The sequence below is a fragment of the Meriones unguiculatus genome, chromosome 6 (assembly GCF_030254825.1).
Source record: "Meriones unguiculatus strain TT.TT164.6M chromosome 6, Bangor_MerUng_6.1, whole genome shotgun sequence".
NCBI lineage: Eukaryota > Metazoa > Chordata > Mammalia > Rodentia > Muridae > Meriones > Meriones unguiculatus.
Genome location: NC_083354.1, coordinates 1,170,957 through 1,194,474, shown reverse-complemented (window position 1 = coordinate 1,194,474; position 23,518 = coordinate 1,170,957). Strand labels below are relative to the sequence as shown.

At 44.8% G+C, this 23,518-nt stretch overlaps 1 protein-coding gene across 2 annotated transcripts in view; it reads left to right on the top strand.

The window, feature by feature from the left end:
• The first annotated feature begins 8,875 nt into the window (after window positions 1–8,875).
• Nt5e (5'-nucleotidase ecto) overlaps window positions 8,876–23,518 on the top strand; it is a 45,386-nt gene continuing 30,743 nt past the window's right edge. The window contains exons 1-2 of one of the 2 annotated variants that reach the window (XM_060384634.1): window positions 9,222–9,307; window positions 19,936–20,004. In XM_060384634.1, the coding sequence (XP_060240617.1) occupies window positions 19,963–20,004 (42 nt within the window). In that variant the 5' untranslated portion in view covers window positions 9,222–9,307; window positions 19,936–19,962. Of the gene's footprint in view, window positions 9,308–19,935; window positions 20,005–23,518 lie in introns of both variants that reach the window. The other variant, XM_021653856.2, reaches the window with a different exon arrangement.

The window sequence follows — 23,518 nt, the reverse complement described above, 5'->3', positions numbered from 1 at the left end:
TACTGGAAATTGAACCCAGATCCTCTGAAAGAATAGCCGGTGTTCTTAGCCACCGATTACCATAACATAATATCTGAGTTGATGTACTTTACAAAGAAGAGAAACTTATCTAGGTCATAATTCTGGAGACTTAAGAGCATGGTGCTGTCATCTACTTGGGTTTGGTGAAAGCTTAACGGTGAATGGCATCACAATTCCAGTATACATGCAGAAGAAGAGTAGGAGGGAACCAGGCTTGCTTGCAGCAACTCTTTCTCAGGAAAGCAATGGTACATGACTATAATTCCACTTCCTTGACAGAAAATAGACAAAGACTGCAAGTTATGAGACCTAGTCTGAAAATTTTGAAAAAAAAAAAGTTATGGAGTTCTGTCTTAGTTAGGGTTTCTATTGCTGTAAAGAGACAAACATAACCCCAGCAGCTCCTATAAAGGAAAACATGTAACTGGGGCTGGGTTAGAGTTCAGAGGTTTTGTCCATTGTCATCATGGAGGGAGTTATGTCAGGATGTAGGCACACATGGTGCTACAGAGGTAAGTGAGAGTGCTTCATCCAGATCAGCAGGCAGCAGGAAGAGAGTGAGACTCTAGGCCTGACTTGACCTTCTGAAACCTCAAAGCCTACGCCCACCCCTCCAGCAGCACACTTCCTCCAGCAAGGCCACACTTACTCCAAAAGCACCACACCTCCTAATAGTGCCACTCCTTATGGAGGACATTTTATTCAAACTACCACAAGTTCCTAGATCCAGTCTTCTGTAGAGGGAAAAAAGGCTTCATTATGACATTCTCATGTATACCTTACTTGTATTCTCCTTACCACAGATAAAGAGACAGAGAGACAAACAGACACACACACACACACACACACACCATCATTCCTGAGAGCAGAACTTTTTTTGTTGGTAGTTTTTGTTTTTGTTTGTTTAGCAGGGGAGTAAGCTGTTTTGAAGTCAGGTCTCACTGTAGCTTGAGACTGGCCTCAAATTCAAGACCTTCCCCTCCCCATGACTACTCGGTCACTGAGTAGTGGGGTTACAGACAGATATCACCAAACCAGCCCAACCCTTTTAACTTCCAAACTCTGGAGGGTATGTTGTACATGTTAAAGAAAAAGCCTGGGCATTTTTTTTTCAGTTTTAGCAATTTTAATGTCTAAGTGACATTTTTGAAGAACACTTTTGAAGTGTTCTGAATGTTTTCCAAGTTTTTCCTTAAAAAAGAAAAAAGAATAATTAAGACTCAGACTCTGAATCAAAAATAAAGTAGAAGAGTAATCAAATGATTCCTGGCATCCAGCCCAGGTCTATACATACACTAGCACACTCCCACACCCTCTCACACACTTTACACTCTGCAACGATTATACACATGAAAAGAGAACAGTTGACACTATCGAAACCTTCTGAAATGCTAAAAAGAATTAAATTACATTAAAATAAAAAGAAGAGACTCTCCTTTATCTTATAAAGGTGCATATAAGTAACCCATTGAAAACTTAATACTTCACAGTGAAAATAATCAATATGTTCCACCTAATCTTGAGAACAACATAATGAGACCTGCTCTCAATCACTTCTAGTCAATATTATACTAGGAATCCACTGTATTAGAAATAGTTGCCTGTTTAACTCTCTGGTTTTGAGATAATCAACTGCTGCATTCACACTAACTAACAGCTTCAAAAATGAGATTAGCTCACTTTGCCAATAAGATAAATGTGTTGCTATTTACACTAATGAAGAATATGCATTGCCGGGCGGTGGTGGCACATGCCTTTAGTCCAAGCCTTTAGAGCAGGCAGATCTTTATGAGTTTGAGGCCAGCCTGGTCTACACAGAGAGTTCCAGAACAGCCAAGGCTACACAGAGAAACCCTGTCTCAAAACAAAGAATGTGTGGAATATACGTATGATCCTGTCAGAAATATCGTGAATTTTTGTTCATTTAAAACAGTGTTCTGAAAGGCTTCTCCCTCAAACTTCATTGAACTGCCAAAAGAAACACTGTATGAAACCTGTGATCTAGAAGGGCGGGGAGTGGAGAGGGGAAAGAGTGTAAAACAGAGCAGTCTGACAGCTGGTGGCTTACTGGAGAAGGCACTTAGAACCTTTGGCCAAGGCAGCTGCACTCCCTCTGAAGTTTGGAACCAGCTCAGGCACTCTCACAAGATTGTTTGAGCTCTGAGTGTCTCATCACAGCCTTCAGAAGGCTACCTGCTGCTGCTTGTTTTCATACAAATGACCTAATCTGTAATTAGGCCATGAGTCCCTAGCAGGACAGAATCCGCCTTTTTTTTTCTTTTCAGATGCTGGTTGTTGTTTTTTGGGGGGCGGGGGGGTGGGAATCTGTGATCTGCTGTTATCTTTGGATCTGGGAAGATTGTTAGTGAGTAAAACACTTCACCACAAAGATCTGAGATCCCATCTCCAGGCTCCATGTAAAAGGTACCTGGGATGGCAAATGAGCCACTGGCTAGTCCATCTAGCTCAAACAGTGAGCTCTGGGTTCAGAGAGAGACCCTGCCTCTCAAAAAATTAGGTGAAGAGTGATAAAGAAAGACAATGAACATTGGCCCCTGGCCTCCAAACGGGTATGCACATGCAAGCACACACACACACACAATATGTCTCATCTGCATTAAGTTAAAGCTGTGCTCATTAAATTCAAACCACCTTTAGCTGTAACATTACATATGTTGTTCCTTGGTAAGTGAATGAGACAGTCCTGGATTGGATAATAGCTTTCAAGCACTAGAAGAGGACTCAGGCAGATGCAGGGCAGGGATAGAGACCTTGCCTAATGCATAAGGATGTATGTTCAGTCTCCCAGTGTTTAATTAATTAATTAATTTTTAAAAACACAGGGCAAAAAGCCAGGATATGTCTTCATCCTAGCAGCTGGGACGTGGAAGCAAGAGTTCAAGGTCATCCTTAGATACATGGTGAACCTGAGACCAGCTTGGACTACAGAAGACTTTGATTCAAAAAAACAAACAAACAAACAAACAAAAAAAACATCAAATACCAGAGTTCAAATTCTTGTACTATTACCAATGTTATGGTTGTTGACACTGAGGACCTGTAAATTTGTGATTTGGTTTATTAATGGTCTGTCCATTGGCTGGCTAAGTCTAACCAGTGCCAATGGATGAGCCATCAACCAAGCCAAGCCATGAGTTGTAGGCTGAGCTACCTGTCATGGAGAAATCCACCGAGAATATTTTGCTCCCCTGACTTGGTAAATCTGTCTTACACACACATAGCTTCGCCCATCGGCAGCACTGTCTGCTCTCAGAGCTCCCTAGTGGTCTCTAAAGGAGACTGCAGGTGAGGGCTGTGACTGTACTCATTGTATTAGATCTGTCCGCACAGCTTGGAGGGAAGACAAGGGGATTTTAAACACTTGGCAAAAGAAAGGACCACATTAAAGTGAACTTGTAGGACTAGTCTGGGAATTCAAGGAAGAGATGGTCACTGCTGTCTGGGGCAGTACAGAAATTTCCTGTTGACTTGAAGGAGAGACTATAAAGGCAGCCTGAGGCTTGGCTTGAGGCAGGCAGGAGTAGCTTGGAGAGAAAGAAGGGCCCTCGTAAAGCTGGCTGGGCAGGGTGAAACTTTTAAAGGCCATGTTAGCAAGCTTGAACTTGATCCAAAAGAATAAGCAAAGGTCACTTTCAATCTGCCTGTAAACAAATGGTTGAGGGATGACACAAATGCAGAAGCCTGGCAGCACCAGGGCAGGTTATTTCAGAAAGAGTTCTGGTGGCCTATTTCAAATAGATAGGTGGCCGGTGAAATGGTGCCCTTACGTGACATTCTAGCCAGGCAAACATGAAGACCTGCGTAAATATCTCTAGCACCCACATTTTAGAAAGCTGTGCAATTGTACACCTGTAAGCCCAGTACTGGGGGGTGAAGACAGGCGGATGCCTGGGGCTTCTTAGCCAGCTGGCCAGATCAGCAAGCTCCAGGTTCATACAGAGTGATTGAGGAAGACATATGACATCAGCCTTTGCCCATCACACACAAGAATATGCATGGGGGGAACAGTGTTGTCACACCAATCTGCTGTACCTCAAGAAGGCATCTTCCCTGTCCTGCTTCAGTCTAATCATGAAGTAACCTTAGACAAGCCCAAATTAAGGGAAAGTATACAAGTACCAGCACCCTTCAAAAATGTTAATTTAGGGCTGACCAGATGGTTCAGTGAATAAAGGTGCCTGCCATATCTGTGACTCCTATGGTAAAGAGAAAGGGCCAGCTCCTGCAAGTTGTCTTCCTCCACACACATAATAAATAAGTGTATTTTTTAAGAAACGTTTAATGCCAAAGCAATACAAGACAAAGCTGAGAAAGCCTCACAGGTCAGAGGAGACTAAGAATGTGAGCAAAGGGCTGGAGAGATGGCTCAGAGGTTAAGAACACTTGCTGTTCTTCCAAAGGTCCTGAGTTCAATTTCCAGCAACTGCATGATGACTCACAATCATCTATAGTAAGATCTGGTGTGCAAGCAGGACGTTGTATAAAAAAAAAATAAATCTTAAAAAAAAAAAAAAAAGAATGTGAACAAACTAAATACAGCTTAGGATTTCAGCCTGGAACAGAAAAGGGAAGTTAGAGGAGTGGCTAATGAATTCCAAATAAAAATTAGAACTATAGTTAATAGCTTTGCATTCATGTTATATAAGCTGAGGGATGGGGAAGGGCTTTGTCAGAAAAGTTCTTGCTGCTCAAACAGGAGGATCTGAGTTTGATCCCCAGGTAGTAAGTACATAAAGGCCAGGCATGACATCAACCTCTAAGCACACATGCAATCACACACACACATTAATTACACACAGATACATAAGTTATATAAACAGCCAACAGTAAAGACTGCAGGGGAGGATGGAAGACAACTCTTTTGTTAAATGTGGATTTGTTTGTTTTGTTTTCCTCTTTAAAAAAAAAAACAGTAAAACAAATGACAGACTTCACCTTCTAGAAAGACTGAAAGGAGGGGGACAAAACCTTGCAAGGGCTGATCCCCAGAGGGTGTTACAGGATCGGTGTCTTGTTGGCACCTGGCTTTACTGTGCCCAATCTGTAGTGTCTTCCGTGCACAGGTGGTGATGTTCTCTGAGTCTTAAAGTGCATGTCTTAAAGTAGGGTTGCCATGGATGTCATTCCAGCAAGTGGAACCTGGAAAACTAGATATCTATATACGGAACAATAAGCCATGAATTTTTGCCTTATATTATATTAAAAACTATGTCATATTAAAAACCTAATACACTAGAACATTTAGAAGAGAACATAAAATGATGGCCTCCTTCTGGCATCATATTTGGCAATGAGTTTTTTGAAAATATTTGTTTATTTAATTTCATGTATTTGTGTATATGCCTGAATATATGTATTTACAGTACATGTGGACAGGTGACTGAGGAGGCCAGGGTAGATCATCAGATCCTCTGAAAATGGAGTTACAAGTGCCTGTAAGTCAACCAATGTGGACAGTAGGAACTGAACCCAGGTCCAATGGAAAAGCAGCAACTGCTCTTAACTCCTGAGCCATCTCTTCAGCCCCTTGGCAATAATTTCTTGACTCTGACACCAAAAGTACATTAAGGAAAAGGAAAGTTTAAAAAAAATTAAATCAGACTTCTTCTAAACTGAACCTACTGGAGCTGAAGTGCAGGTCAGTGAGAATACAACAGACCCAGGGCTTAATCACTAGCACTAAAAAATAAATTCATTCATTAAATAATAATAAATAGACAGAAACATTTGTGCATCAACACTGTTGTGTTTCAGCAATGGAAAAGCAAGGCATTTTGTAGCATCCTGTACCTATGTCCAGGGCAGTGTGGGGGCAGGTTGGGAAAAAAGAAAATATTGAAACTACATATGAATTGTGGCTGAACAAAGCAGGTAGGCAGCATCCTGTGGCAAGGAGCCAGATAGAAAACTATCCTGAAGTTCCAGCAGGCTCTCTGCGATGCAAAGGTCCAGTTGTGACCAGCTGCACCAAGGACACAGTCTCCCGGTCTGCTGACAGTGAGCCAGCCTTATCTCCGAAGTGCTTTGATCCACCCTGCTTACTTTAGGCAAGAGTTTTACAAGATAGACTACTCAAGCAGTGACACCACTAGCTCAGCATATCAAAGTGTAGCTGGCTTAGTATACATGCAGGAAGTAGGGGCTTTTCTAGATAACACTAGGCTTTGCCCCAATCCCAGTGCTCATGAAAGGAAGTCAGTGTTTATTATTAGAACATTATTGAAATGTTCTAGTCTTTCTTAGCCTTCTTTTATTGTTTCCTTGATGGGAGTCTTGGAAAGGGGTAAGTTGCAAAGACAACATGCTCGTTCTCTTTTCCTGCAGGATGGCATACCACTGAACGCTTGATAATATCTTCAAATTGCATATGTGCATATACTGCACTTCTGGATAGCTAAGGATATAGCTCAGTTGGTAGGGTAACTTCCTGGCATACAGGAAGCCCTGCGTTCAGTCCCCAGCACTCTGTAAACTGAATGGTGACAAAAGCTTTTAATCCCAGCCCTAGGAAGATGGATACAAGAGGACCAGAGTTCAAGGTCATACTTGGCTATATAATGAGCTGGAGGCTATCTTCAACTACTTGAAACCCTGTCAAAGAAGAGTGGAAGAAACAGACACAAAGGATATGAACAGAAGGCCAACAAAATGGCTCCCTTGGGTAAAGACATTTGCAAGCCTCATGACTTGCGTTTGATCACCAAAACTCACACTATAGGAAAGGGGAATCTGCCCTGAAACTTGTCTCCTGACCTCTATATGTGTGCCATATGTACACACACACACATGTACACAAAATGAATAAATAAATGTAATTTAAAAAATTTTAAGATGGGATTTCTGTATAGCCCTGGATGTCCTGGAACTAACTGTAGACCAGGCTGGCCTCAGACTTGGAGATCTACCTGCCTCTGCCTCCCAAGTACTGGGATTAAAGGTGTGTGCCACCGCCACCCAGGCAATAAAAAAAAAAAAAATAAGGTAATATCTACCCAAAAAATGATACAACTGGTCAGTAAACTCATAAGAAGATGCTCAGCATTTCTACCCAACAACAGCATGCAAACTGGAACTGCAATGAGATACCACACCTGCCTTAAGGTGAATATCGTTTCCAACAAACAAAAGAGAAAGAAAATGGTGTTGGTGAAGATGTAAGAATGGGTAACATGGCAGGTCCTTACTGCGTTTCCCAACTAAGTTGTTTTTTTAGTTCACTGGCCTCAAAGCCATTTCATCAGCCATTGACCCTGGTCTGTTTCTGTTTTCACGTCTTATGAATAAAATGCTGGGAATGTGGGTGTTCAAATAAATATACACCTACAGTAAAATGTTACTTGGCTTTTTAAAGGAAGGAAATGCTGACTTACTGAGCGTCGAAGGCCAAGTAAAACAAACCAGTCAGAAAAGCGCAAGTATAAGATGCCTAGAATGAGCAAATCCGTGCAAACGGACGGTAGACTTGGTTGGTTGCCAGGGGCTGGGAAGTAAGGAAATGAAGAGTCGTTGTTTTTATGGGGGTTTTCTTCTGAGAGGGAGCTTCACTAACACAGCCCAATAACTGGCTATGTGGCCCACACTGTTTTCCTGCCTGGACTCTCAAGTACTGTAATTACAGGTAAAAGCCGCCAGGTCGTGTGGAAGTCACTGATTAATTAGTTTAGAATAATGTCTTGGGAAGATGAAAAAGTCTGGGGAATGAGTGGCGGTAAATATCCTTAATGCCACTAAACTGTATGTTTGGGACAGTAAGTTACAATGTTCAATATGTGTATTTACATGACGTGTGTTTTTAACAGCAGTTGAAAAACAACTGAGTTGTGATTGAGGTTTGAGATAGGGTCTAGCTATGTAGCCCGGACTGTTCATGTACTTTCAACTCTCCTGCCTCAGTCTTGTGTGTAAAACAAGACTGGCCTGGTGCATTCTGGACATGCGTAGGAATTAGGTATGTTCTATATAACGTGTAGAACACAAGGGAATCAAACTCTTTTCTTTCCCAAAGCTGCTAGTTTATTGGTTATACTCCATTCAAATGCAGGAGTTAATCCATTAGGCGGAGCTTCACGTGCAGCGATTTACATTTGATGATGATTCGTTCATAACAATTATGGATTCCCACTATTACTGATAAAAAGCTTTGCGTACACACGCGCGCGCACACACACACACACACCACATACTCAAAAACCTAGAAAAGTAGGGCCGAGAGGAAAGAAGACTGCGAAAGCACGGGGCGGCAGCGCCCCGGGGCAGCTGTCAGGGGTTGACCCCGCTTTAGCTTGCAGAGCTGGCCGCGCGCCACCGGAGGTTTATCACTAAGGTTTTCATTTAGCTAAACGAAAGGCTGCATCCCAGAGATTGCTTCGCTTCTGAGATTCCAGATCCGAGCAACGCGGAGCGGTGGCGAGCTCAGACCTACCCAGGACCGCGCTGTGTCCTGGTCCCACCATGGCAACGGCGGAGCGCACCTCCTGGGCATGCCCTGGACCCCTCTCTGTCCCACTTTCGTCTTCCTTTCCGTCCTACTCCCTTATCTTCGGCGAAGACCTACAGCGCATCACAGGCGGCACACATTCTTGTAGAGAAATCGGGGAGGCGGCCCCTGAAGCTGGGACTGCCACCGCCAAGGACTGTGGCGCCCAGGCTCTCCGAGGTGTTCGCTCAGCGCGCGAACAACCTCCTCTCTGTTCCCTGCTGGCCGCGTGTGCCAGGCCGGCCGCTCCGGGGTGCCCGGGGTGCCAGGGTCGGATCGGGTGACTCTGGGAGTGCGCCTGCCGCCGGGAGGGCCTGGAGCTGGAGGAGGCGGGTCTTGCCGCTCCCCGCCCCGTTCCGCCCCGGGAGCGCAGAGGAGGCCCCGGGTGGCCCGTGCTAGCCGGGCTCGCGGCCAGTCCTCCGGCTCAGCGCGCCCCAGCCAGCCATGCGTCCCGCGGCCGCCCCGGCGCCCGAGTGGCTGCTTCTCGCGCTGAGCGCGCTGCTGCCGCTGTGGCCCACAGCCGGGGCCTGGGAGCTCACGATCCTGCACACCAATGACGTGCACAGCCGGCTGGAGCAGACCAGCGAAGACTCCACCAAGTGCCTCAACGCCAGCCAGTGCGTAGGCGGCGTGGCACGGCTCTTCACCAAGGTGCAGCAGATCCGCGGCGAGGAACCCAACGTGCTGCTGCTGGATGCCGGCGATCAGTACCAGGGCACCATCTGGTTCACCGTTTACAAGGGCGTCGAGGTGGCCCACTTCATGAACCTCCTGCGCTACGATGCCATGGTAAGGAGAAGGTTCCCAGGGTAGGAGCCCCAGCCCCAGAGGGAGGAGCTGGAGAACTCGCTAGTGGCTTGGCACAGTGAGCTCTCAGTGATGTGCAGGTGGAACTCCGGCCAGTGTGCCGCGCGTGAGGGACGCGCGGTTAGTTTCTTTAAATGATGCTATCGGAGCCCACAGTGTATTGAGAGCATTAGAAAAGGGACCCTACTGCCTCGGGGTGCTTCAGCTGGGGTACGTAGGAGCACTGGAGGTTATCAAGGGCCGGAGACCCATCTCAGCCTCCTTCGCGTCTCCCGTCTGCTCTGCCTTTAAGAATGCCTCATCCCTACTTCACTGAAAGGAGATCGGGTCAAAATTTATTCAGGTCACCAGCCACCAAAAGGGAAAACACATCGGACTGGCTCTGAAGTCTGAGCAAAACAAACTCATCTCCTCAGGTAGATCTCCTCAGGTACTGTGTGACCTTATGCTAGTTTTTTAGTGGGCCTCCGTGGACGAATCGTCTTTAAAGTGGAAGACTATTTCCCTCAAAGCACTGTGTGCCCATAATACAACCTCCATAATTGTTAGTTCTTGCTGCTCCCAGGCACTACTGTACAGGTTCAAGGAAAAAGAAATGTCAGAGAAAAGCCAAATGCGGAAAAGCTGGGAAACCCGCTTGTCTGTAGAGATCGTGAAAGAGCCCACCTTGAGAAATGAGGGAGCTGGGAGGCAGCTGGATTGTTAGAGCTCCTGCTTGGAATTCCAAAGGCCCTGGATTTGATCCCCAGCATTGCACAAACTAGGCTTGTGGAGCAAGGCTGGTGGAGGCTGGAGGATCAGGAGTTCAAGGTCATCCTCCTTGCCTACAAAGAGGGGCCAGCCTAGGGAACACGTGATCCTGTCTAAAGGAGAGGGGGCCTTAAAACGTGAAAGTTTAGTCTTCACTTCCCAGTACTCTGTTGGAGGTGATGAATCGCGTGTTGAGAATTGCGTGTAGAGAAGGCGCAAAGAACAACCAAATAAGACCTACCTGAGATGTAAATATGAATGGAGCCACCACTCACATTCAACCTAACGTGGATCCCTAGAGTAGAAGATTCTGCCAGGCTGTAGGGGGGGTGGGCTGGGAACAGCAACAGAAACTTAGAGCTTTGCAAGAGAAATAACAGGGTGGGCTCCCAGAAACTTGGTGAAACCGGAGGGTGTGGAAGGAACAGGAAGGTGTGCAAGGCAGGCCACCCGCTGTGTACGGGAACAGCTCAGAGGTCAGGGAACGGGAGTGTTCCCTCCCTACCGAATTTGGCTTAGAGACTCTCAAAGCAAGGGCAGTTCTAACGGTCCTCAAGCCTCCGGAGTTAAAAGAGGAAGGCCGCCTCAGCAGCAGGTTGGCAAAAGAAGAATCGCGGGTCTCAAGAACTCTGCGGTCTCTCGCTGTTCTTTTTCCAAGGCTAAGCTTGCCATACAGACATTAACATGATTGGATTGTTAACTAGCTCACGTCTCTACTTCCTCCCAGAAGGGTAGGATAAACACTATGAGTTTGTTTTGATTCCGTATATGAACCACAACATCACAGCATTTTCTTTTTCTAACACTCTTTTTCTTCTCAGTTGTGTAAATATACCTGGGGGTGGGGGGGGAAGTTCCTCTTTAGGACAGAATGAGCTCACTGTGTTGTAAGATGAGGCTACAATGTACTACAAGTTGGAGCCCATCATTCCTGAATGTTTGGAATACTTTTCGTGGGTTGGAACTGCTCTCTTACAAATCTCCGTCCAAGTAATTGAAGTGGGACCTGAGGAAGACTAAGCTACATTGGCAGTGTCAAGAGTGGGAGGAGAGGGACTGACAAAGCGTGAGTCGTGGGAAGGTTTAAAGCACAGTTTTGACCTACGGGAGCCTTAGCTTTGGTAGCGCGCCGCAGCATGTGGTTCCCGCTCTGCAGCCTTCCTAGCTCACAGAGGGTTTGCTTACATTATCCTAAGCCTTGGGAGTGTTATTGCTCTCCCGGCCGCCTGCTATGTCTTGACTCCGGGATGGTGGAGCCCCAGATCAGAGTGAACAGCTGTGGAAGGGTGTCTCCAGTCCCTTGTGAATGGAACCCAGTTTAGCCTTGGAAATTAGAGTAGGAGTCTCTCTAGACTCCCAAGAGTTGCTCTGATGGCTGTGGAGGAGCAGGATGAGCTTGAAGACCCCCCTCGGGGCCCTGCTGCTACGCAGAAACTGGGAAAAGGTGACAGAAGCATCCCAGTGGCTAGCTGTCTGTCGTAGTGGAAGGACTAGTGTGCCCTGAGGTGTGAGAAGGAAGACACACAGAGCTATTGCACAAAATAGCCCAGAGGTCAGGAATTCACAGCACTGAGGAGTTTTTTTTGGGGGGGGGGTCTTTCTTTCTTTCTTTAGAAACTAGGAGAAAGGAAAAATTCACGAGGAGGTTCGGTTGCTGGGGGACTTTCTTCTTTTTGGCCTGGTTATTTTGAGCTTCATGTTCCTAACCTGAGAAAGAGAAGTGATAATCCCTGGCCTTCGAACAGCACACAGTATGGTGAGAAATCCCTAGAGTCTTGCACAATGAGTGCTCACTAAAACTTGGTCCCCTGTAACTTGGGGTTTGGGAGGAAAAGGACATAGCATCTGTCAGTTTATGTGGGTCTGACAGCCTCACTTGGACTACCACCAGCCTCCCCTCCATCATCTTTTCTAAGTACTGTTGTCTAGACCCTTCCTTCTTAGAACAGTTTTCTTTTTAACGTCTCACATAGCCTAACTTGGCCTCAAACTTGCTGTGTGATAGAGGATATCCCTGAACTTCTGATCCTCCTGTCCCCACCTCCCAAATGCTACTTCTGTGTTCCTGTCTTAGTTACTTTTCTATTGCTGTAACAAAATAACATGACAAGGCAATTTATTAAAGAAAGCATTTAATTGGGCTTATGGATATAGAGAGTTAGAGGCCATGATGGCAGAGCAAAGGCTGGAACGACTGAGAGCTCCCTTCTTGATCCACAAGTAGGAGGCAGACAGAGAAGGGCACACTGCTTATGGTGGGTGTCTTTTGAAGCCTCAAAGCCCTTCTTCGGTGACACATCTCCTCCAACAGGGCCACACCTCCTAATCTTTCCCAAACAGTTCTACCAACTGGAGAACAAGTATTCAAACATAAGAGCCCCTGTGGGCCCTTCTCATTTAAACCGCCACACTAACCTTGTTTTTATGACTTTCCTGCCTTACTCTTGTATATTCAGTGCCCATTTTGTATCATGGTGCACGGTGACCCCTTCACACATTCGTCTCTGGTAGATTCAGAGATAGCCTCTAACCGATTCCCTGCCTCACAAATTCAGCTGTTCCAGATACTTTCTGCAGATTTCACTGTGAGGGTTTTCAAACTCATGGGCAAAGTTGCTGGTCACAATATGTGTGCTTGGTTCTTCCTTTGACAAAGGCTTGCCAGATGTCTTCCTGAAGGCTTAGTCTTCCCACTACTTTGCTCCTCAGCCAACACCCAGGCAAAGGATTAATCTCTGTATCGTGACTTCTTCTTTCTAAAAAAAGTTATTTTTATTTTCGTGTATATGCGTGTGTGCAACATGTGTGTCGCTGTCTCTGGAGACCAGATGCTTTGGAGATGGAGTTACTGGAAGTTGTTTGTCATCTGACGTGACTGCTAAGCACCAAATTTCTGTACTCTGCAAACTTAGCAAGTGCTCTTAACCATAGAGCCATCTCCTCAGCTCCCATCTTTGCCTGTTCTTAACCTCTGTTTTTGTAATAACCAGACAGTTTCAGCATCTTTTGATAACATTTTGAATCTTTTGAGTTTCCTCATCACTGATATCATGTTTACAGACTTTTTTTTTTCCTTTTCTTTTTCATTGGATTTGCTTTATCTTGAAGCACGCTAACCATTGATCTATGGTCAATTTTAGACATAAATTTGATGATGATACTATGCCAGTCAATGTTGTTCAACTCTGTATCTCTTAGAACAGAAATTCTTCGCTTGACATATTCAAATAATAATAATAATAATAATAATAATCTTGTTTTTTCTGTTTTGGCCTGTGTGTGTGTGTTTGAAAGCTTATGTAGCAATCGTTTGCTACTTTAAAGCTCACATGGCCAAGACTCTTGCTGTAAAAGCAGTTACTGCTGACTCTACACCTTCTAGGGCATCAGCCTGTGAAAACTGAACTCTGCTTCCCTCTCCAGCCAACAGTTTAATGAAGGGGCTGAAGCTTCAGATCCCTGAGGCTCTTCTCTAAAGCTAGGAAGTCCTGGGGAGTGGTTTAATGCAATGAGATGCTTTTGTTCCCGGAAGGGCACAAAAGGTGGAGGCTTGGAGCAAAATGAAACAAATGAGACAAATCTGGAGATAGAGGCCCACAGACCTCTGAGAAGTTTAAGCTCCTTTGTCATGGCGATCAGGGTGGCTGGCTTCTCAGTAGAAGGTGACAGTGGTTCCCTGCTCCTTAAACAAAACAAAAACATACAAGCAAAAAAAGAGTTCCAAAGTGACCAGATGTATCTTTTGTTATTCATAATGAGCCCCTTGGATAATGGCTGAGGCTAATACTTTATGCTAATGAGGTTGCTTTGAACTGGGACTCTAGACAGCCTCAGGGTGGAGCCCAGTGCTGAGAGGTACCTAATGCTTAGATAAGAGAGTTTGAATTTCTAACCTCATCCACCCACCTGATGAGCTCCGGAGTTGCTGAGCATAGGGAGGTTCTGGAGGGTGAGGTGCCTCAAAGGGCACAGGGGCTCTGTTCATCCAATACCCTGTGCCTTGCCCTGGACATTTCTGTTTGTCTATTCCTAAATGTATCCTTCATAATAATCCAATAATAATAACTTTTGAAGTTCCTTGAATTCCTCTAGATAGTTATCAAATGTGAAGCTGGGGTCCTGGGAACCTCGGATTTGTAACTGCTCTGTTAGAAGTACGGTGTAGCCCAGGTCTCTGGACTGGATGCGAGAATGGGCACACACAGTTTTGTGTGATGGAGCCCTGAAGGCTATGGGGCAATTTGGAGGTGCAGTAAATTGTGGGAAATGGCAATAAGTCAAGGTAGACAGGGTCTGGGTTGAACTGTTGAATTCCTAGTTAGTGTTTACAGAACATTAGAGAACTGGTTGATGTCAAAACACAAAAAGCAAAAGCAAAATAAGCAAAAGCCTCAGCTGTGGAACTTCAAAAGTGCTTGGCATATAAGCCTGATAACGTGAGCTTGATCCCCCAAACTTGGGGAAGAAGGAACCTGAAGTAGGAGGAGAAAAAAAGCTTCATGTGGTGGTAGCCATATGTAATCCCAGCACTTCTACAAGGAGATGGGTTGTGGAGCCAAGAAAAATAGCCCAAAAGCTCACAGGTGGACTAGCCTGGAACACATCACATAGCCTCAAGGGGGAAAGGGTACTTACTCCCAGAAGTTGTCTTCTGACCTGCACATATTCATCAGCACAGTCATACCCATCACATCACACTATAATAATAATGATTATGATGATAAATTAAATTTAAATTTAAAACCTTCAGCTACTTGGAGAAATAATTTGGGAAAGATGAGCAGAAATGTATGAAAAAAGTAAGAAAGGGGAGGGGAATCAAGTCAGGCAGCAATCTAGGGGGTCAGTAAGGACTCCACTATGCTCACTGAAAGACTGGACCTGCTAGCAATTGATTTTAATAGCAAAGCAATTTGGGATAATGCTGAGAGGGTGTATCCTTTATTTTCCTGTTGCTGTGATAGAACACCTCGACCAGAAGCAACTTAAGGAAGAATGAATTTGTTTGGGCCTAAAATTGCAGAGGGAACTTCCATTATAGTGGAGGGTGGGGGAGTGCCTGTCATCAGGCAGCTAGAAAAGGAACCTGAGTGATCACACAAAACAAAGAGAGAACTAAAGTGAAGCAAGGCTATAAAATCCTCAAAGCCTATCCCAGTGAAAGCTCTTAAATGTCTTAAATGTTCTGTCCGACAACCTTCCCAAACAGCACCACCAAGTGGGGGCCACGTGTTCAAATGTCTGAACCTATGGAGGATGTTTTTCATTCAAACCACCGTCTTGGAAGTGACACTGAGTGGCCCAAGTTCTCTCCCTACTGTTTAGCATCTAAGGACAATTATCAGGTTGCATATAGAGGTGTATTTTTACTTTTGTTGTATGAATGTGTTTGCCTTGCATGTGTGTTTGTTCACCATGTGTGTGTCAGGTCCCTGTGGGGGTCAGAAGAAGGTATCAGATCCCCTGGAACAAGGGTTACAGGTGCCTATGAACCACTGTAGGTGCGGGAAATGGAACCAGGATACTCCACAAAAGCGCTTAGCAGTGCTCACCCACAGAGAGGGGTCTTTGCTCGCATGCTGTGGGTGGGGATGGCACAGAAGAGGGTCTTGTAAAAGTTACGGCTTCTGTTGCTGTGACAAAATGCTATGACCAAACAAAAGAAACTTGGGGAAGAAAAGGTTTATTTCATCTTACACTTCAAGGTAACAGTCCATCCTTGAGGGACGTCAAGGTAGAAACTAGAGTAGGGACGCGCCCCTGGAGGCAAGAACTGAAGCATAAACCATGAAGTAGAGCTGCTTACAGGCTGGCTAGTCCTGGCTTGTTCAAACTTGGCCACAGGCAATCTGAATGGAGGCTTTTTCTCAATTTAAGTTCCTCTTCCTGGATAACTCCAGATCCTGTCAAACTGACCAAAAACAAAGAAAGAAAAACAAAAAGCAAAACCACCCAAGCAGGACAGGTGTAAAGCAAAGATGTCTAAGAGGACTGGAGCCTGCAGCACCAAGGGTAGTTGGTGGGTAGCCTTTGACATTGCTACACAGGGCCAAGGTTCTTCTGTTCAAGCTACTACTTCTCTGTTACTATTATAAAATACCTGAGATTGGCTGCTCTAAAAGGAAAAAGGGAAACACTGTAACTCATGTTTCTGATCTCTGGGATGTTCATGATCAGGCTGTTCCTTCCTTCTTGCTGCTGTGCACTCACTCAGGGTCATGAGGCAATGCTAGACCTCACAAGGGGAAAGGGACTCATGCAAGATATGCAGTCAAAATGGTTCTTAAAACAGAGCTATTCTTTGGATAACCCAGTAATTCATTCATCCATTAAGCTACATGATGAATGGTCCATTCACGACCCAATACCTCCTACCTACTTCTTTCTTGTTTTGTTTTTTGCTTTTCAAGACAGGGTTTCTCTGTGTATCCCTTGTTGTTCTGGAACTTGCTCTATAGCCCAGGCTGGCCTCTGCCTCCCTAGTGCTGGGATTAAAGGCCTGTGCCTGGCTTTGCCTGCCTGCTTCTTGATACCTCACTAAGATGAAATTTCAGTGTGAGTTTTGGTGGCAGCAGTCAAGCCACAGGCACTCCTGACAGTGGAAGCCTGTTATTTCAAGTCCTATCCTGAGACAGTGAGCATGCTAGGCAAGCATGCAGCTACTAAGCTACAGCTTCAACACACCCAGGTTTTAGGTCTCCGTTCTTGAACTTGTCAGCTCTGAGTGTGGAAGTGGGTTCTTTCATCTATAAAGTAGGTTTTAGAGAGGATGGTCTCCTGCATGCGAGTTCTCAGCACCTCAGCTCCCGCCGAGCCCTCTGTCTGTTTCTGATCTGCCAATGTAATTCAGTATATCTTTGAACTTAATTTTACACTCAAGGGTAAGTTTGCTTGGTGCCTCTTATTCCTCCTTCATGGATCTCACAGATACCTGGGGGGTGAGGCAAACATTTCCTGGTAGAGAGAGAGAGAGCTAGAGCTTCCTCCTTTTAGCCACGGTCTTCAAGTGAAAAGGTGTGTGTGGAGAGCTAATCTCTTAGTAGCAGAAATGACCCACTGGGGAAGAGGAGCAGCAGCAGCCCACTTCCAGAATGTTGCTTTGAATAAACGCTGTTTATTCAGCCCACAGGTCTTCATGGAGTGCCGCTGAGTGCAAGCTGGGTGCCAAGCACTGAGGATGGTGTACAGGACCCAGAGTAAAATTTGGTGCTTAGAATATATTCTGGTGGGCAGTGCCCATTCAGGCTCTTTTTAGCCACAGAGCAGGACTGGATTAGAGCTACTAAAGAGAGTAAAGGGCCAGCAAGATGGCTCAGCTGGTAAGAGCACTTGCCAAAAAAAAAAAAAAAAAAAAAAAGCCCAACAATCCAAGTTCAAGGCCAGGAAGATGATGAGAACTGACTCATCTGACCTCTGCACAGGTGTCCACATACACACACATCATATACACACATAAAGACAGAGAGAGAGAAATGTTAGTTTAAGAAGCTTGGAAGGAGAGACCTTACTGTCACAAATTATCCCCTGACTCACACACATGTGCCCACATGTGCAACACAAACACAATGAGTTAAAGATTAATACATTTTTATTACATGTTTATTTCATTTGTTTGTATAGCTCTGGCTGGCCTGGAACTTCTCACTTTCTATACCGAGCTGGCCTTGAATTCACAGAGGTCCACCAGCCTCTACTTCGGGAGTTCCAGGATGAAAGGCTTACACCACCACAACCAGCTAAATATTTAACTAATTATTGCGTAGAGCCCACACTACAGAAGTTGGAGGGGAGGGGTTCTTGAATTAGAAACTTGGTTCTCAAGCCTCAGGCATAAGGAGAACCTCAGCTGTGGAGGCTGTGTCACAGCCTCTACTTTATTATTATCTGAGTTCCAGGCGAGAGTGAGCTTGCTAGGGTGACAATGGCTCTGGATGGCTGAAGGAGGAAGCAGAGGCACCCTCTTCATCCTGCCCTTTCTTAGGAGCTAGACTTACTAACTGAGAATTGAAAAAGAACCCATCGCATATCACTTTGGCCTTCTGTATTCCATCCACAAATACAGCTGAGTGCTGTTTATGTTCCTTTAGGACTTGTTTTCTTTAGCCCCATAAACAGATTTTAAAATCTCTAGGTGAGCTGGAGAAACACTTAGCAGTTAAGAGCACTTGTTGCCCTCACTTAAAACCCTAATTCAATTCTTGCCACTCCCATGGTGGCTCACACCACCTAAAACTCCAGTTCCGGGGAATCAGATGCTGGCTCTAGACGTACCTGTGATGGATGTTCACACATGAAAGGAAAACACTGATATGCATAAAATAAAATAATTATTTAATTAATTACAGTTTTTGTAAGTGCTTCTTTTTCCTCACATAAATAATTGCTTCTATATATAATGCGCACATTAACTGGTATTCGCTATCTCCTGAGAGATAAAACTGTCTGGACCTGATTACTTGGTTAATTAATTCTAAACATGACTGTGCCATGTATATTTTGCCTGTGTAAAGACTGTACTTTTTTTCAGATGATACAGATGGTGTAAAAATGCTGTTTTTTCTGTACTTTTTCTTTTTTCTTTCTTTAATTGTTAATCTCAATTCTTTTTTAATTTTTTTCTTTTCTATGTATTACATCCCAGTTGCTGTTTCCCCTTTCTTCCCCACCCCCAGTCTATTTCTCCCACCTCTCCTTCCTCACCCCCATGCACCCACATATCACCTCCCATCAGAAAAAAAAGAGCAGGCCTTCCAGGGACATCAAACAAATATGACAAAACAAGCTTACAATAAAACCAAGCATATATGCTTACATCAAGGCTGGACAAGGCAGCGCCTAGGGAGGCAGAGACAGGCAGATCTCTGTGAGTTCAAGGCCACCCTGATCTACAAAGTGAGTCCAGGATAGCCAAGGCTACTCAGAGAAACCCTGTCTTGTATTAAAGGAAAAAAAGAAAGAAAGAAAAAAGGCTGGATGAAGCAACCCAGTAAAAAGAAAAGGGTCTCAAAGACAGGCAAAAGTCAGAGACAGCCCCTGTTAGGAATCACTCCTGAGCTACACAACCATAACATATAGTCAGATGACCTAGGTCAAACCCATACTGGCTCCCTGATCTCTGTGAGTCTATTTGAGTCCCAGTCAGTTGATTGTGTAGACCATGGTCTTGTGATGTCCTTGATCCCTCTGTCTCTTCCATGTTCTGTACTTTTTCATTCGTTTATCCTTTCAACTGACCCTGACAATGCAGGTAAGCTGATCTGACCCCAGGATTCACACTGTCATTCATTGGGATGATGTTGCACTCACCTACCAGGGCCAACACTCCCTTGCTCCATGGCTGTGGTAGTTCAATACTAGACATGGTCCATGATATCAGATATGAATCAGTAGATCAAAACATGATTTTATATGGCTGTTGTTGAGGGTTCCTGAGTGATAGCAACTGAGTCCCATTGGGTAATAGACCAACATATCTCCTTAAGTCTTACATTGTAGGAATTACTGAAGAGTTGTACCACTCACTAATACATATGCCTTCACTCTCTGATAAAGAGCCTGTTGACATTATTACAATTGTTTAATGGATTACAAAAGAGGTACTTTTCTTCTGCATCAAGCATATTCTACTGCTCTTACACAGCTCTTCTTTCCTTAATTTCATCTGGTGTGGTTAAATTAAGCCTCTTTTCCCGGAACATTTTCACTATCCCTCCTCCTCTTCTTTTCAATCCCCAATTATTTTAAAGCATTGAGGCTATTTGTTTGTGAACCTTTGCTCCCTTAGGTGAAGCTTGCTCTCTGGTATTCTGCAGTTCCTAAAATGCATCATGTACCTGAACCTTCACATATGTGTTTTCCAGGTGTTTGATACATGGGTAGATGCCTAGATGGATGGATGGTACATGGATAGATGGATGAAAGATACTTGGGTAAGTGGAAAGGGAGATAGATGGATTAATGGTGAAGGAATGGATATATGGATATGGATGGTCATTGGATGAATGGACAGGTGGGAAGATGGGTAGATGATGCTCAGATGGATGGATGGATGGATGGATGGATTGATGGATAATTGTGTGGTGCTCAAGTGGGTGAATGAAGAGGTAGATGGACAGACATGCTGGATCTATGCTTGTTTCCAGTCTGCCCTTCAGGACAAAGATTACGATGGTGTTACTTGGCATTCTAGAGCCTTGCAAAAAAATTTAAAAAACTGGCAACAACCTAAGTGATGTTTACCTCTCTCATCCACGCAGATTGGCAGCAGTTAGGCATAGTAAAGGCCCTGTGTGGCTGTTTGAGCCTCACTAACAATTCTCAGTTCTCAGCTCTTCCACTTGCTAATTGTAGGACTAAGAGCCTCACTTTCCTCATCTATAGAAAGAGGAAATAATAACACCTCTCATAACACTATCAAGAGAAAATGACCTGGTTCTGAACAGATCTAGTGTATAAAACACAAAATCATAAACCCTCATGTATGTTACTCTTTGTCTTGTTTTTCTTTTTTTTTTTCCTTCTTAAGTTCCCTATATTTTAAACTTATTCATACTTTTGTATTCTTCTGTGAACCAAACCAAGGCTACAAGATGGCCAGTATCCAGTTCGTATAAAGGAAACCTTTGATAGACCAAACAGTTACCTTAAATTTCTGATAAAAATAGACACTTTTTTACAAGGTTCCGTCCTCTTCCAAATTCCCATTATGAAATCCACATGCTCACACCTCAGACACACAGAGAACAATCAACATGTTGTTGTTTTGAGATAAGGTGGAGCTGTATAGCGCAGCATGGCCTCAAACTTCAGGTGCTGGGATTACAACCATGTACCACCATGCCCTCCCCACTTTACATTTTTGTTCAAGTGCGTCCCGTCACAGACAAGTACCACAAAGATATTGACAAACACGTGGAGATAACTTGTAAATTAAAACATAAGAATGTAGTAATTGACGAGAGGAGCTGGGAGGTTGGGCTGGGAGGTTGGAAAGCACTTGGCTAGATTTCCCGCCAGCTGCCTAGCAACCTGTTTTCTCTCACTGTGAAACTAAGGTATCACATCACGTACCCACTATTTACAAAGTTTGTTTCATATCCTGCCTTCTGGAAAGTTTTAATGGCTCACACACCGTAACAGAGTAAAATGGAGCCCATTTAAAAGGGGAAGATAGAGCAAATGGTTTTATTCTTCATTCAGTAGACACTGACATGACTCACCTGGTATCCCAGAGGGTATAAAGACAGCTGATGTGTGAATACACAGCCACAATGATAACAAGTGCCACAAGAGATGTGTGTGAGGTCTGGTAGACAAATTAAAAGAGAGAGGCCTGCAGTGGACATATCACTGGTGTATCCTAAGCATCTCGGAGATTTAGTGCCCTAGCTGAGGGCACCTGGAAATTTAACAGAATGAATCATGCAGCTAAGGATATCACCAGGAGGGCAGGAAGGGTCTGCATGGACATATGAATGCTTGTTTCCTTGGAAATCAAGAAGTCTGGGGTGAATTCCACTCAGAGGCAGGAGGTAGATGTGCGGTTTGGGGCACAGCTCACTGTGGTGGCCTGCAGTGCATGGGTGAAGCCATGGGGCTGTGGCTGAAGGACTAGCCAAAAGACCCTGGAGTGAACTATATGGAGATGAGGGGACATGGTGGAAGTGGAAACCTCCGAGGGATGGAAGAGCTGTGGAAGGAGCATCGCTTTGGGACACTGGGGTAGAATATGGCTGTGACAGAGCTGTCTAAGAGCAGAGCTTTTCTTTTTCTGGATGTTTCCCAAACCTGGGGCCATGTGGATACTCTCGAGCAGTTCTTTCACGGGGGTCATTGTCCTGCTGTTGGGTGACCTAGCTGGGATCCACGGCCAGTGGATAAATGGGAGCAGAGAAGGAGTGGAGGGGAGGGAGCAACGACTGCCAAAGCACTCCAGCTGGCTCCATAGCATCTCCTGAAACTATCCAAAGGAGAACAGGCCACCTCTTCACTCCATGATCTCCTACCTGTAACCTATTTTGCTGAGCAGGACTAAAAGGAAGAAGCAGCCATTTGAACAGTTGATAAAAATCCACATTGTCTGGTACAGCTGGAACAAAAATACTACAATGAGGCTAGGGATGTACCTCAATTGACAGAGCACTTGCCTAATGTGCAGGAAGACCTGAGGACCATCCCTAGAACTGCAAAAATGAAGCATGGTCACACATGTAATCCAGCACTTGGGGTTGTTTGGGAACCCACATGATGGCCAATCTACACATCTGCTACATATGTGTAGGAGGCCTAGGTCCAGCCCGTGTATGCTCTTTGGTTGGTGTTTCAGTCTCTTTGTGCCCCCAGGAGCCCAGATTAGTTGATTCTGTAGGTCTTCCTGGAATCCTTGATCTGGGCTCCCTCAATCTTCCCTCCCACTCTTCCACAAAACTCCCTAAGCTCCGAATATTGGGTCTCTGCATCTGTTTCCATCAGCTACTTCCAGGGAAGGGGGGGGCACTTACCCAGTCGTAAAACCTTTGACCCAAAATTTGTCTCACCTACAAGAAATGTAGGGAGAACTATAAAGCAAAGATTGAGAGAATGCAAGCCAATGACTGACCCAACTTGAGACCCACCCCATGGGAGAGAGCCAACCCCTGACACTATTAATGAAATTCTGCTATTCTTGTGGACAGGGGCCTGCCATAACTGTCTTCTGAGAGGCTTCATTTAAGTTATATTAAAACTAAAGTTTATATCAGTTATCTACACTAGTTGTAAGAAATGAACCCATCCGATGTTTTAAGACAACCCTGAACTTGTGTGGTCCAGAGGATCAGTCTGAGTTCTTCACTCTTGATACCCCTGATATCAGCTGGGCCCACTGGAGATCATGGATCACTTTCTAAAATACAGGAGAGACAGGAGGGTCAGAAGTTCAGGGTCATCCTTAGCATGCAGAAAGCCAACCTATGCTATATGACACTATCAAAAAAAGGAAGAAAAAAACAAAATCTTCAATCAATAAGTCAAGGCAAAATGACCAGCAATAAATAAAGCTGCCCAGGAGCTCCTAGGAACAGACTACTGTGATCAAAACACCTCAGGGTTTTTTTAACCATGTAGTGACTAGGGATGGGTTTTTTGTTTTGTTTTGTTTTGTTTTTAGCTTTAAGCATCACGTGACTTCCCTTGCTTTTGCTGCTCTGTTTTTGGTTTGTGGCTGTAATGCTCATTCCCCAAAAGCTCTCAAAGCAGAACTCTGCTTTGTAGCTGGGGCCTGGGACTGTTTCTCCCAAATGAGAACCCCCTGGGCAACTGAACCAATAACTGCAGTCTTGGGGTTTCTTTGTTTTGAGAGACTGTGTAGGTTCCAGGCTGACCTGGAACTTGCTATGTAGATAAGACTGGACTTGAACTCATACAGACCTGCCTAGTTCCGCCTCCCAAGCTTTGGGCTCAAAG